The following is a 12,943-nucleotide window of genomic DNA, read 5'->3' as shown; positions in this document are numbered from 1 at the left end:
GGCTGGAGAGATGGCTCCATGGTTAGGAGCACTTGCTTTTGTTGTGGACCCAGTTTCAGTTCCCAGCATGCTTGTCTTCTGACTTCCTCGGGTACCTTCCTCAGGTATGCAGACGATACATACATACTCGGGTACCTTCCTCAGGTATGCAGACGATACATACATACTCGGGTACCTTCCTCAGGTATGCAGACGATACATACATACACACATGCACACCACACACTTACACTCACACATCTTTAAACACTTAAAAGACAGAACTACGGTAGATCAATAGATAAAAAGACACATTGGTGGGTTAGAATTAAAAGAGCAAGAAGAAAGCAGCCCCCCCCCCAGCTTCCTGAGGGGAATCTCAGGACTCAGCCCTCCCAGCTGGGATCCTAGCAGCAGCTCAGCAGCTCCCCAGCGGTCTCTCTGAGTTTCTCCGGGTCTTCTCCCCAAGAAGCTGAAAATCCTGGGCTTGCCCTCCAAGCAGCCTCACAAGCACAGGAGCCCCATCTAAGGCCTGGAACCGGGGTAGTATCGAGTGGAGAATGACAAGCTCAGCTGCTCCGGCTGATGGAATGATAGCCAAGGGCTGGATTGGAGCACAGTAAGGAGAGACGACTCTGATAGATTTAGCCACAAAATGCCCACAGGTGTGATGAAGAGGGCCTGTGTTCATGTCTTTTTTGAAAATGGAGACCACCACTAGGGGGGAACTTTCGCGGTGGTTCCTTAGCCACCCTTCAAGCTGGCACAGCTTTCGGCTCTGCTTTGAAAGCTCAGCAGAGTTCTGTGGGTGGATGTCACAATTATCATCTCCGTATCTGAGAAAAACCAGGGGCCACAGATGCCCTCAGACTGCCTGGGCATGGGCGAGCCCCTGGGCACATCGCAATCTGCAGCCATCCTGAGCCCCACTCCCAGGGGCAGGCTGACCTCTCCAGAAAGGAAGCTAGATGCACTTTGTCATTGTCGTCTGCTTTGAGAATGATTGGGAAGGGTGTATATGCCTGGCCTGCAACCCCAAGGCAGATTTCTTACTACCAGGACTGAGAGGAGAGAGACAAGTGTCCCAGTGAGCACCAAACATAAGGGGCCCTGCTAGGCTACTGGTTCTACTGAGCTGGCCGGGCACCAGAAGGTCCCCCAGTGACACACTGCCCCAGGAACACCCCCACTCCAGCTCCAAAACTCTCATTAATCCTGCCTCCCCCCAGCTTGTGCATCATGGGACGGGGCTTCAGTCTCCCTGCTCAAGGCGACCTAAAGGGCCAAGGCTGCCAGCCAGGTGGCCCAGACAGGTCACCATTGGTCACTCAGTAGCCCTTCAATGGTCCTTTGTGTAGTGACAAGATTGGCATAATGGGCACGTCCCTAAAGCCGGCAGCACGCCCTTGGGGAGCTGCGGTTCTGGGCCGCGGTGCAGGGGCGTGGAAGGCAGCGCCAGAGCCCAGGCCACCCGGCTGCTCAGAGATGGGAGCCGCCGGACGAGTGAGGGAAACTCAATGACCGGACACAAGGGGCAGGGTGGCAGGGTGGCAGGGCGGGGCGGGGCGGAGAGGGCAACACCCGGCGGGTAGCAGGAGGCGGGGTCCGCGCCTGGGACGCGGCGGGGCGGAGTGGGGCGCGGTGCCCCCCGGCAGGGCCAGTACCGGAGGGGCGGGGCGGGGACGGGACGGGGCGGGGCGGCCGCACCTAACTCCTGCTGCGAGCCCGGCCCGCCCTCCACCCCCTGGGCTCCTCAAAGGGGACACAGGCGGCCAGCGGGCGGCGGACGGCGGCGCCGTCGGGGTTGGGGTGCGGCCACCATGGATCTGTGGCCGTGGCTGACGGCGGCGCTGCTGCTGCTACTACTACTTGTGCAGCTGAGCCGCACCGCCAGGTTCTACGTCAAGATCGGCCTCTACTGCGTGCTCTGCCTGTCCTTCTCCGCCGTGGCCTCGATCGTCTGCCTGCTGCGCCACGGCGGCCGCACCGTGGATAACATGAGGCAAGAGGGCCGGACGCCGGGATGGGCGCGCGCTTCCGCTTCCCTAACTTCTGTGCTCCTCGCGCGTTCTTTCCTTCCTGCCCCGCCCGCCCCGCTGTCCTCACGATCCCTAGCCTCCGACGCCGCGGCTTCCCGTCCCGGGTCCCCAAGAACGCGCGTCACAATGCGCCCATGCTTGGCACGACAGAGGGGCTCAGCCCTCCGGCGACCCCTGCGCGCAACGTGGGTTGGTGGGTGGCGCACGCCGCTAGCTTTGGGAGAGGGCGGGGGCCGAGCGAAGGTGGGCCAGGCCCAGTCCCGCTTCACCAGCAGGGAAACCCAGACCTGGTGCGGGGCTTCCGGTCTATGCTCCCACCTCTCCGCAGGTGAAAAGACACCTGCGCCCAGGTGCAGCCACAGGTTCCCCTTGTCCTAACTTCTGGCGGCTGGGGGGCTGGGGGCGGGGCGGGGGTGAGCTGCCTTTGGACCAGGGTTGCTAGCGAAGAAGAAGGGGACAGACTGTGACCAAATCCTCCTCTGGCCATCTCCCAGAGAAGAATAGCTTAGTGAATAGGCAGAGGGTACATATAAGAGGATCAGGCTGAGTTAGTTAACCAGTCAATAGGGGCTGCCTGAGAGAAAAGGGCCTCCGGTCCTTTCTCCCTGCCCACATTCCTAGGAGACTGTTGCTACATTTCTCTCTGTCCCGTTTGGACTGTTGAGGTGGTGGGTTTTGCAATGCCCTGGCCTTGGTCTTGGCTGGGTGTTTCGGACTTGTGGCCCCTGACGCCCCACCTCCCCTGCGGTGGTTATAGGAACTATTTTCTGACACTGCTGTACCTGGCCTTGCTAGTCTTTGGCGTTAGGACGCTGTTCTGACCAGTCATATTTCGTGGGTTCCGGTCCTCATTTTTTCAGGGGTTTGGAGTGCTCTATTACCTCCATCCCGTGTCCCAGGGAGCAGGCTGCAGGAACCGGCAGGGAGACCCTTACATTTCCTGTTGCTTGACCTGAGATTAAAGCCGGGCTGCGGGAGTGTGTGTGTGTGTGTGTGTGTGCTGTCAGTGAGCAGAGGGCCTCCTCCCCCCCCAACCCCTCCGCACCCCCCCCCCCCCGGGCACTTGAGAGCAGCTGGGGCCTGGTGGGCTTGGGAGCACCAGGTATGTGTTTATCTGGCGGAGTTGCTGCTCTCGCTGAACCAAATCACAGAAAGCCAGGTCTGGTCCCAAGGCCATCAGAATGCAGCTGTGGGGTTGATCTAAGCTTTTTTTTTTTTTAAATCAGCCTCTGACTTGAAAGATCTGCAGTTGGTCTCTCCTCCTGGTGCTCTTGTGTGCCTGCCTCGGTGGTCTACCACTGCTGCCCAGGAGTCAAATCCAGGCAGCCTTTCTGAGGTGGTGACTGAATATGGCAGGCTGATCAAACCAGAATGGAGTGTCTTGTGCCTCCCCAGCCCCTAGCCCTCTGCCAGATAGATTCCTCTGGGGTTCTGTGGGCCTTCCAGCATCCTCTCCCAGTGTGCCCTGGGGCCCTGGGACATTGGCTGGTTAACAGCAGGTGTTCTGCCCCTGCTGGGCAGAAGGAAGGCTAGAGGATAGGGTGGGTAGCCTGCACCCCACCTCCCTGCCCAGTCTCAGGTCTTAAATCCTCATAATAGCAACAAGTTGAGGTAGAAACAGCAGGCACCTGTGAGCATGCCATCCTCCAGGTGTGACCAGAGAAGGATGAGTGCCAGAGAAAGGGACTGGGTGTCTGGGAGGTGGAGGCTCCCATCCCCATCTAGGGCCTCCCTGGCTGGGGTCAGTCAACTTTGGGCTGCAGGTGCTGGTCAGCCTGGGCAACAGATGAGACTGAGGTTCGGAAAAGCCACCTGAGAGTAAGGTTTGGGGGTGAGTTAGGAGGAAGAGAAGTGAGGGCCCAAGTTCCCCCAGCCAGGACAGGGAGCACTGGGAATCAAACCCCAGAAGGCAATTCCATAATAAATTCTGTTATCATCCCTCATTGCCAGCTCAGCTGTGATGTTGCTGCCCAGGGCTGGACACAGTCACGCTAAAGCAGTGGTTTTTAATCTTCCTAATGCTGCGACCCTGTAATATATAGTTCCTCATGCTGGGGTGACCCCAAGTATAAAATTATTTCATGGCTACTTCATAATTGTAATTTTGCTACTGTTATGAAGCAAAATTAAATATTTGATATGAAACCCTTGAGAAAGGGTCTTTCAAACCCCCCTCCCACGCACACAGACACAAAGGATCACAACCCACGGGTTGAGAACTGCTGTGTTAAGGCTGTGGGTACAATCTGAAGGCATTATAGGGCTGTAAGCCAGATCCCGAGTTCCTGGAGGGGTATCCCACTCTGCACCTGGATTTTAAAGGAAGCCTTTGTCATTCAGTCCAGAGTTCTGAGATGCAAGGAGCAGCATTAGGAACACAGAAGCTATAGCTGACTAATCAGACATGGCTTAGGGACTGAGACCAAGGAAGCCCTTTGCTGTGTGTAGACCAGAGTGGGGTGACAGGAGGCAGAGGCCTTGATTATACCATTTGATTAGGGGATCGTAAAGCCCTGAGTGGATGCATAAAATTTTGCTCAGCTGTAAATCTGGGTCCCCTAAACAAGAACAATTTAGCCATACACATACACACAGCCCCAGTAAAACAAGGGCAAGCCTCTCTTCCCAGCCCTGGATAGCCACCTAGAACTGTAGTGATGCAGCCTGTGACTGCATTGTGTCCTGTTGGGGGTAAGGGTGGGCATGGGGGACGATGGATACCTAGGACCTGCAGAAACTGGTCTTGGTTTTTAGGCAGAACCCTTGATTTGAGCACTGACTAAGTGAGTCCCTAGTGGCTGCAATAAGCGGGCACCTTCTCTACTGCCTAGCTCGGGCATGGGCCATAAGAGCAGCATCATTTTGGCAAGTCCTGGCCATTTGGAGGCAAGCAGCAGCACAGAAGTCTGTGGAACATTGCCAACAGGAAGGGTCCCTTCCTCCCCTGAAGCAATGGTAGCATCTTGACTTTTTGAGGACAGTGAAGCCCAGCTCTGACTGCCTTTGCTACTACTTCCTCTCCTCTTGATCCCTAGCTCCTACTGCCTCCATTCTCTCGGGCGTTTGCCCAGGCTAGATGTCCTACCCTAGCCCCAAGCTCCTGTCCCGTCTTGTACTTCATTCCTGTGACACTTGCCAAAAAACTGCTCTGCCAAGTGTCCTTACTCGGATCTTCCAATCGTAGTCCCCCACATGGCCATTCCCAGCAATGTAGGTCTGGTTGGCCGCTGAAGCCCCCATCTAACCGTTGCCTATCAACTCCCCACCCATCGTACTCAAGACCAGAAGTGAGGGCAAGGGTCAGAACAGCTGGGCCCTAACCTTGAACTGTTTCCCAGCCTGCCTGGGGGAGGGGCCCAAGGAGGTCAGAGGGCTCCTCTCTTGGTGTTACTCTGCCCTTGTCCAGTCACCAAATCACTGTTGACAAAGGTCCACAGTGTGGAGTGACAACATCAGTCAGCTCCGTGGAAGGTGGCTCCGTGCGTCCTTCCCCTTGCACAGGTGGTGATTCAAACTCAGGGAAGTCCAGTCACATATGGAATGCGGTGAGCCAGGCTCTGAATTACAGGCTGAGTTGTCCAAGGGGACACTGCCTGACATCCAGGATGCCATGCCAATTGGCTGGGCACTCACTCTGCCCCCAGGCACTTGGGCTTCCAATGGCTTTGGCTCTGCCCCTGCTGAGAGGCAGCAGGGCCCACTGAAGGACCTTGCATCTCATCCTAGGTGCAGGGCTTGGGGACTGTAGCTCCTTTAGGGGAAAGGAGAAGGGCGGTTCTAGTCTAGACTGGGCTGGCAACTCAATTTGTCCTACTGGGAATGACATGTCCCTTCAGGGGAACCACTGTGGCTGAGTGGGGCCAGGCTGCCAAGCCAGCAAAGCAGGCAGACAGGACAGAGAGAGCCTCAGGATGGACTTCTGGAACCCAACAAATCCAGTTGGTATGTGGGCAGCCATGGCCCTGCCCCAGAATGCCCTCTGACCATACACCTCACCTAGCTGGAAGCAGTGTTAAGAGGTGGACTTGGGTCCACGTGGCTTCCTCATTCCTGGGAACAGGTCACTAACCTTGCTGACCTGAGTTTGTTGTGCAGCCTTTGTAGAGTGGGCGTAAGGGCCTACCCAGTGCCTGTGTCCTAGCAGAGCTGGATGATGGGCCTGAAGTCCTAGGTGTGGTACTTGAAGGTGTCTCTCCCCTGTTAGAATAAGGATTCCAGCCTAAACGTCTAATGTCTACCAGCTACACTGTCGCTGTAGAACTTAGCTGGCCCCTTCATCTGGGAAAAACTCGTTTATTTGTTAATTGATGGATGGCTAGAACCCAGGGTCTTATGCAGTCTGGTCCAGTTTTCTGACACTGAACCACACTTCCAGCCCATAATGATAAATGTCATGTCTGTTTTGTCTCCAAAACTGGGGAGGACTGTTGAGGGATGATGTAGCTCAGTGGTAGCATGCTTGCTTAGTATTGCATGAAACCCTGCACCCCTCCCCGCCCCCACCCCCGCCACCACCCAGTATGAGAGGGGATGTCCATGTGCGTGCCACTACTAGAGGGCACAGTCTGGAAGTGGCTGGAGACTCTTCCCTGGGCAGCAGCAGCACAGGGGTCTGTAGTGACAACTTTAGGCTGCCTGGCTGTCCCTTACCTAAGATACTCACAGGGAAGATAGTATAGCAGGTAGAGTACTTGCCACGCATGTGTGAAGTCACCAATGCATAAAGCCAGATGTGGTCTGCATTCCTATAAGTCCAGTACTGTAACTATAGAGGCCAGAGGAGCTAGATTTCAAGGCCATCCTTGGCTAAGTAGGAAGCCTAAGCTATGTGAGGCTAGTCGATGGTGGCACACACCTTTAATCCCAGCACTTGGGAGGCAGAGGCAGGCAGATCTCAGTGAGTTCAAGAGTTCCAGGCCAGCCTGGTCTACAGAGTGAGTTTCAGGACAGCCAGGACTGTTACACAGAGAAACCCTGTCTTTAAAAGGGCCGGGGGAAGGGATAAAAGAAAACTTGGAAATAAAGTTTAGATTTTGGATGATTTGAGATTGGAGGATTTATACATTTCCAACGAGGTATCTTGGACTTGAACCGTGTGTGTGTGTGTGTGTGTGTGTGTGTGTGTGTGTGTGTGTGTGACATGCCCAGAGGTAACTTCCTAGAACATCTGTATTGCGCCTGCCTTTGACTGTGGCCCCTCACATGAGCTCAGATGTGGGACTTTCCACTTGTGACACCCTGTCTGGAAACTTTGAAACTTCGAAGCATTTCAGATGCAGCTTTAGGGATGCTCAGCTTTCATCTTGAGTCTGGGGTGTGGCTGGCTGCCAGAGGCTTTGGGTTCCACCCCCAGCATGCACACCTTCTCCAAGAAATCATGTGTTCTTTTCAGGGAGTCAGTTTTGATACTGTTGCACGGTGTTGGTGTTTCCAGATTCCCTGATTCAGATCTTGATTATCTCCACACCTCTGTGACACTGCCTTAGGACTTCCTGGGAACCTGGCTAGCCACCAACCCGCCCTCTAGATACATCTGGCTATAGCCCAGAGGTGCCTGCGTGCCGGCCTGCTAGCCTTCCTAGTGTGCATCTGAGTAACGGGCCAGGATCCTTCCTGCTTCTCTCTGTGCCTTTGATGGCTGGCGAGACTGGAGGGTTCTCCTGTGTTGACACATTTTCTTCTCTAAGTTGCCTTCCCTGTCCCTTTGGGACCTCCCGGGGATCCCAGCAGCTGTGACTTACAGATGAGGAAATGGGTGAGGCCTCAAGCCCTGACCACTCTCTCAGGAGGGTCTAAAACCAGCCTGCCTGCCCCTGCAGTAGATGGGGAGGTCTGGCCTGGAAACAGGACGGCCTGAGCTGGCTGAGAGGAGGCACTCCAGGTTTCCAGGCCTAGGGTCATGGCTGGTGTCATCTGGATTAGCATTTTTGCCTCCCTAAGACTCAGTTTCCCCATCGGTGAGAGTTCTTTCCCCACTGCTGGGTTCTTGATGAGGACAAGCCTTGCAGGCTTGTTTGAGTCCCAGAGTCAGACGCTCTGGGGGGACATAGAGCAGTGGGAGGTGATGGGGACATCGTATTGGTTTGGAAGGAGAAAGTTCCATGGACAGACAGTGACAGTAGCAGTCTAACACTGATGACCTTAACATACTAAGCTATGTGCATAAAGGTGGTTAAAATAGAAATTTTTACGGCATGCGTATTTTACCATATTTATTTATTATTTTTGGTTTTTCAAGAGAGGGTTTCTCTGTGTAGCCTCGGAGCCTGTCCTGGAACTAGCTCTGTACTCCAGGCTGGCCTCGAACTCACAGATATCCCCCTGCCTCTGCCTCCTGAGCGCTGCCACCACCGCCCAGCCCCATACTATTTTAAAAACTAAGAGTAAAGAACCAGCTTCAAATTGGTTGAACTGTCTAGAGATAGCTCTATAATCTGTAAGGGACCCCTTCCCTCAGAACTGTGGGGGACCCAGGAGGCACAGCAGACTATAAGGGCCCCTTCCCTCAAGATTGCTGGGGACCCAGTGATGGCATCTACTAATGTACATGTAGAATGGACTGTGCTGGGGTATGGGTGTTGGCACCTCTACTCCCCTGTTCTAGTAGGCAAAGCAGGAGACAGGCCACCCTGTAGTCAGTGCCTGTAGGTCTCTCTTAAATGAAAGAGTACCCCTGTGGGGTAGGCAGCAGAGCTAATTGGCCCCCAGGACTCTGTCTGCCCAAGTCTCCTGTCCTGTGCTGCCTGATGTACCCTCTCCCCAGCTTGCCCCTCTATGACCCCTCCCTTGGCTCATTCTGGTTACTGGTATCTCTGCCCTCAGCATCATCAGCTGGTTCGTGCGGTCCTTCAAGTACGTGTATGGCCTTCGCTTTGAGGTCAGAGGCCAGAAGAAACTGGAGGTGGATGGTCCCTGTGTCATCATTTCTAACCACCAGAGTATCCTGGACATGATGGGTAGGCTGTCATCAAGCCTTGGCCACAGAGACGGTGGCCTTTTTCATCACAGGTCCGGGGTGGGCTGGGTGGTCCTCTTGCTGGAGTTGGTTTGCAGGACAAGACCTATGCGTCTCTCTAACCACGGGCTTCCCTCAAGCTGGGCAGTAAAAGCAGCAGGCTGTACCAGACACGGAGCACAGGACTGCATTAGAGACAGGGCCTTGACAGGTGGACCACCAGCCCCTCCTTCCCAGGGAGTACCAAGCTGGGCTCTGAAACTATTCTCTTGTTCCCCATACCCCGCCCCCTTTGTCTGTGTCTCTCTTCCTGTCTTTTTTAACCCCATTCTGCCTTCTCTCTCTCTTGTGTCTCATTTCCCCGTTTCTCCCCATCTCTTTCTCTGTGTCTCTCAATCTCCATCTCTGCCTCTCCACCGCTGACTTCTTTTCTCTCCTCTCTGGGTCTTTCCATCTTGCTTGTCTCTCTCTCTCTGGTTTCTGCTTCCTTGGTCTCCCCTGCCTGCTTCTGTCTCTCACTATATTTCTCTATCTCTCTTACGTTTCCCCGTCCTCTCTCACTGTTCCCACATCTCTGTCTCCATGTATCATCTCTCTTCCCTTTCTGTCTCTCGCTGTTTCTCTCTCCCTCTTCCTTCCATAGGCCTCATGGAGATACTCCCTAAGCGCTGTGTGCAGATCGCCAAGCGTGAGCTGCTGTTCACAGGGCCTGTGGGCCTCATCATGTACCTCGGGGGTGTCTACTTCATCAACCGCCAGCGTGCCAGAACTGCCATGTCCCTGATGGCCGACCTGGGTGACCTCATGGTCAAGGACAATGTGAGTATAGGCACAGCAAGGCAAGGTGGGCTTCGGGGAAGGGCAGTCCAGCTCTCTGGGGTGGCTAAGCAGGGTGGGGACAGCCTAAGCAGCTTTTCCCTTTCTGCTGGCAGCTCAAAGTGTGGATCTACCCAGAGGGAACCCGCAACGACAATGGGGACCTGCTGCCCTTTAAAAAAGGTGCCTTCTACTTGGCCATCCAGGCCCAGGTAGGCCAAGCTGTGCCCTTCTGGGGTCGGGGGTTGGGATATGGGTCAGGATGGTTTAAGGTTAAAGATGATATCCCAGCCAGACTGGGGACTGCTGGCCTTCAGGGACCTCCTCCACCACGTTGGGAAAGGGCCTCCCCACCAGCTTAGCCCCTAGCACCTGAGCAGGTTGGTGACCCTTGACAGCTCCCGAGAGTTTGAACAGCAGCCTCCCCACACCCTAGCTGGCCAGGTGGGTGGTCTCCTTCATTTGGGATTTCCTGAAAAGTAGGGGTGGGGCCAGTGAGTAGGTGGTTTGCTCAGCATGATAAAGCAGATTGTGCCTAGAATTTCCCCTGACGCCCCAGGCCTTGGCTTGATCATGATGAGGCTTGAGCAGCAGGCACAGGCTAGTAGCAAACCCAGTCCTGAGCAGCACAAGCGAGCTCTATCCTGGACCCTGGACTTCCCTTAACCCTCAGCCTGGGGTGGGAGAAGACAGTGGGTATCAGGAGTTTCCCTGAGCTGAGCATCTGCCATGGATCAGCAGGTCCCTGCTGTGGGAAAGCCACCGCTGGGGGACAGGGACAGGGATTTTTATCCTGCTTTATTGTTTGCTGCCTGGCAAACCTCAGCCCCCTCTGCCCCTGTAGCCGGCAGCCTCCTGGGCCCCTAGGCCCAAACCCCATACAAGATGGCGTGTGCCCTTTCCCTGAAGCCCCCACCAGTTCCAAGGGGTTGGGAAGCCCAGGCTGGAGGAGCAGGAGACTGCACTGTGTCTGATCTTGGGAAAAGAGAGAGACTGGGGCCTATGGTAGGGGCAGGAGAATCCGGATATAGCGTTTCCTGCCCCTCCCCCAGGGACTGTCTAGGGTACAGCCTACCTACCTTCCCACCCAGGCTCTGGCATCCAGGGTTAATTATTACCCCAGTGCCATCTGTCATCATTGGAGCTGACCCTTGGGCCTTCCAGAAATACCAACAGGCTCCAGCCCCCTCCCCTGGTGTCCTGGGACTGAGACAGGGTGGGAGGGGAGGGGAGGATCAGCACCATCCACCTCCCCAGTGCTAAATGGAATCCCACCCTTCCACTTCTAGGGTACTTTATGTCCCAGCATAGAGGGGGGTTGAGGGGAACTGACAAACATTAGCCCCGAGAGCTTCCTACACAGGGTGGGTCTGTGAAACACCAGGCCACCCGCATGGAGGGGTCAGCCACAAGGACGCCTAGCAGCAGCCGAGGCTCCCTTGTAGTGTCGTCCCTCAGCACGGGTCCCTCTCCACAGGTGCCCATCATCCCTGTCGTGTATTCCTCCTTTTCTTCCTTCTACAATGTCAAGACAAAACTCTTCACCTCAGGTGAGCCCACCAGAGCCACACAGGAGCTCACCAGTCTGTCATGGTCTCTCTTTTTATTTATTTTGAGACGGGTTCATGTACCCCAGGTTGGCCTGCAACTCCTTATGTAGCAGAGGATGACTTGTTTAGCAGACGGAGTCCTGGACCCCTAGTAGTGGCGTTCCCACATCTGGGTGTGGAATGAATGAATGTCGGCCCAGCATTGCATCATCTCATTGCTCTAAGTGGGTTTTTCGATTTTTCAGACTGAAAAGCAGGTTCCAAACATAATTGAGTTCCTGCGATAACTGTTTGTCCAGGCTGTGCAGCACAATTAGGGACCTGTAGTGACCCCTGCTGGTGAAGGGTGGGAATTGTAAGCCGTCTGGGCTCCCCTACTCTCACAAACGCAGCCTCTGGCTCTTCCTTTATGTCACTGGCTTCTCTGCCGGTACCCTGACCCTGCATGTGGGTTATGTGACACTGCCTTGGGAGTCAGAGCGGGGTCAGAGGTCTCCAGCATCTGAGCCCCTGATGCTCAGCACCGTGGAGGACTGTAGGACCAAGTGTGACAAGGGACACTTGGGGGTTACTGAGTGCACTTTCAGGGGCAGAGATGTCCTGAGTCATTGGCAGTGGCTACAGGGGAGGGTGGAGTTACTGAAACATTTCCATGTTGCCTTGATTACAAGCATATGTGCCCCGCCCAGGAGCTGAGGATGCTGGCCTGGCTCTGGTGAAGAGAGGCTGGGCAGTAGGAGGCCAGGCGAGGAGGGTGGGTGGTAGTAAGTGGAGCCTCTAAGTCCCTGACATCCACTGCTTCCTCCCCAGGAACAATCAGGGTACAAGTGTTGGATGCTGTCCCTACCAGTGGCCTTACGGAAGCCGATGTCACCACGCTCGTGGACACTTGCTACCAGTCCATGAGGGACACCTTTCTACAAATTTCCCAGATGCCTCAGAACTCTGCCATTAAGGAGCCTGGGGTTGTGCCAGCCCAGTAGCCCAGGCCACAGGGGCAGGGGAGCTGGGGGAAGGCAGATGGGAAGCAGAGGCTGGAGGATGGACAGAAGACCCTTCTTTCCCACCTACCAAACATCATCTTGTCCCGCTCCTCTGCTGGCCTGGCTCTCACTGGGGCCTGGAAACAGGAAGCCCTTTCTGTCACAGGCCTTAGACCCAGGATCCCCATGTAACTTCCCACTTCGTCCCTGTGTCTCCTGAATGTGGCCATTCAGCAAGTGGGCTGACCCCCAAGACCACGAGGCACCTAGGAGTAGGCAACACGAAGCAGGATCAACACTCAGGAACCCGGTAATGGCCTGCATCAGGCCATCAGGAAGAGGAGGAACTTGGTCTCCCAGTCTCAAGGAAACCTGGGTCCCACAGCACCAGAGGGCAGAGCTATCCTCACTGTCCAGTCTCAGTCACAAGTCACTGCTGTACTTGGTCCTTTTTTTTTTCTTTTTTTTTTTTTTTTGTATAAATGAACTCTGAGAAGCACCTTGAGACCAGGGGTCTCTTTCAGAGGATGGGCAAGAGCCCCTCCCCAGACTTCCATCCAGGGATACAGGATAAGGGGGTTATATAACCACCCACATCCCTTCTCTGCGGCTGCAGTGTGT

General features: G+C 55.1%; 1 protein-coding gene across 1 annotated transcript; it reads left to right on the top strand.

The window, feature by feature from the left end:
* The first annotated feature begins 1,713 nt into the window (after window positions 1-1,713).
* On the top strand, window positions 1,714-12,920 carry Agpat2 (1-acylglycerol-3-phosphate O-acyltransferase 2). The gene is made up of 6 exons (XM_041675183.1): window positions 1,714-1,981; window positions 8,841-8,974; window positions 9,617-9,792; window positions 9,906-10,001; window positions 11,267-11,339; window positions 12,150-12,920. Exons 1-6 carry the CDS (start codon window positions 1,800-1,802, stop codon window positions 12,320-12,322), a joined length of 834 nt encoding a protein of 277 aa, XP_041531117.1. The 5' UTR covers window positions 1,714-1,799; the 3' UTR covers window positions 12,323-12,920.
* The last annotated feature ends 23 nt before the right edge of the window (window positions 12,921-12,943 follow it).

This window comes from Microtus oregoni, unplaced genomic scaffold (assembly GCF_018167655.1).
Source record: "Microtus oregoni isolate MIOR12 unplaced genomic scaffold, Mior012 000025F_ref0000491, whole genome shotgun sequence".
NCBI lineage: Eukaryota > Metazoa > Chordata > Mammalia > Rodentia > Cricetidae > Microtus > Microtus oregoni.
This window is presented reverse-complemented; position numbering and strand designations above follow the sequence as displayed.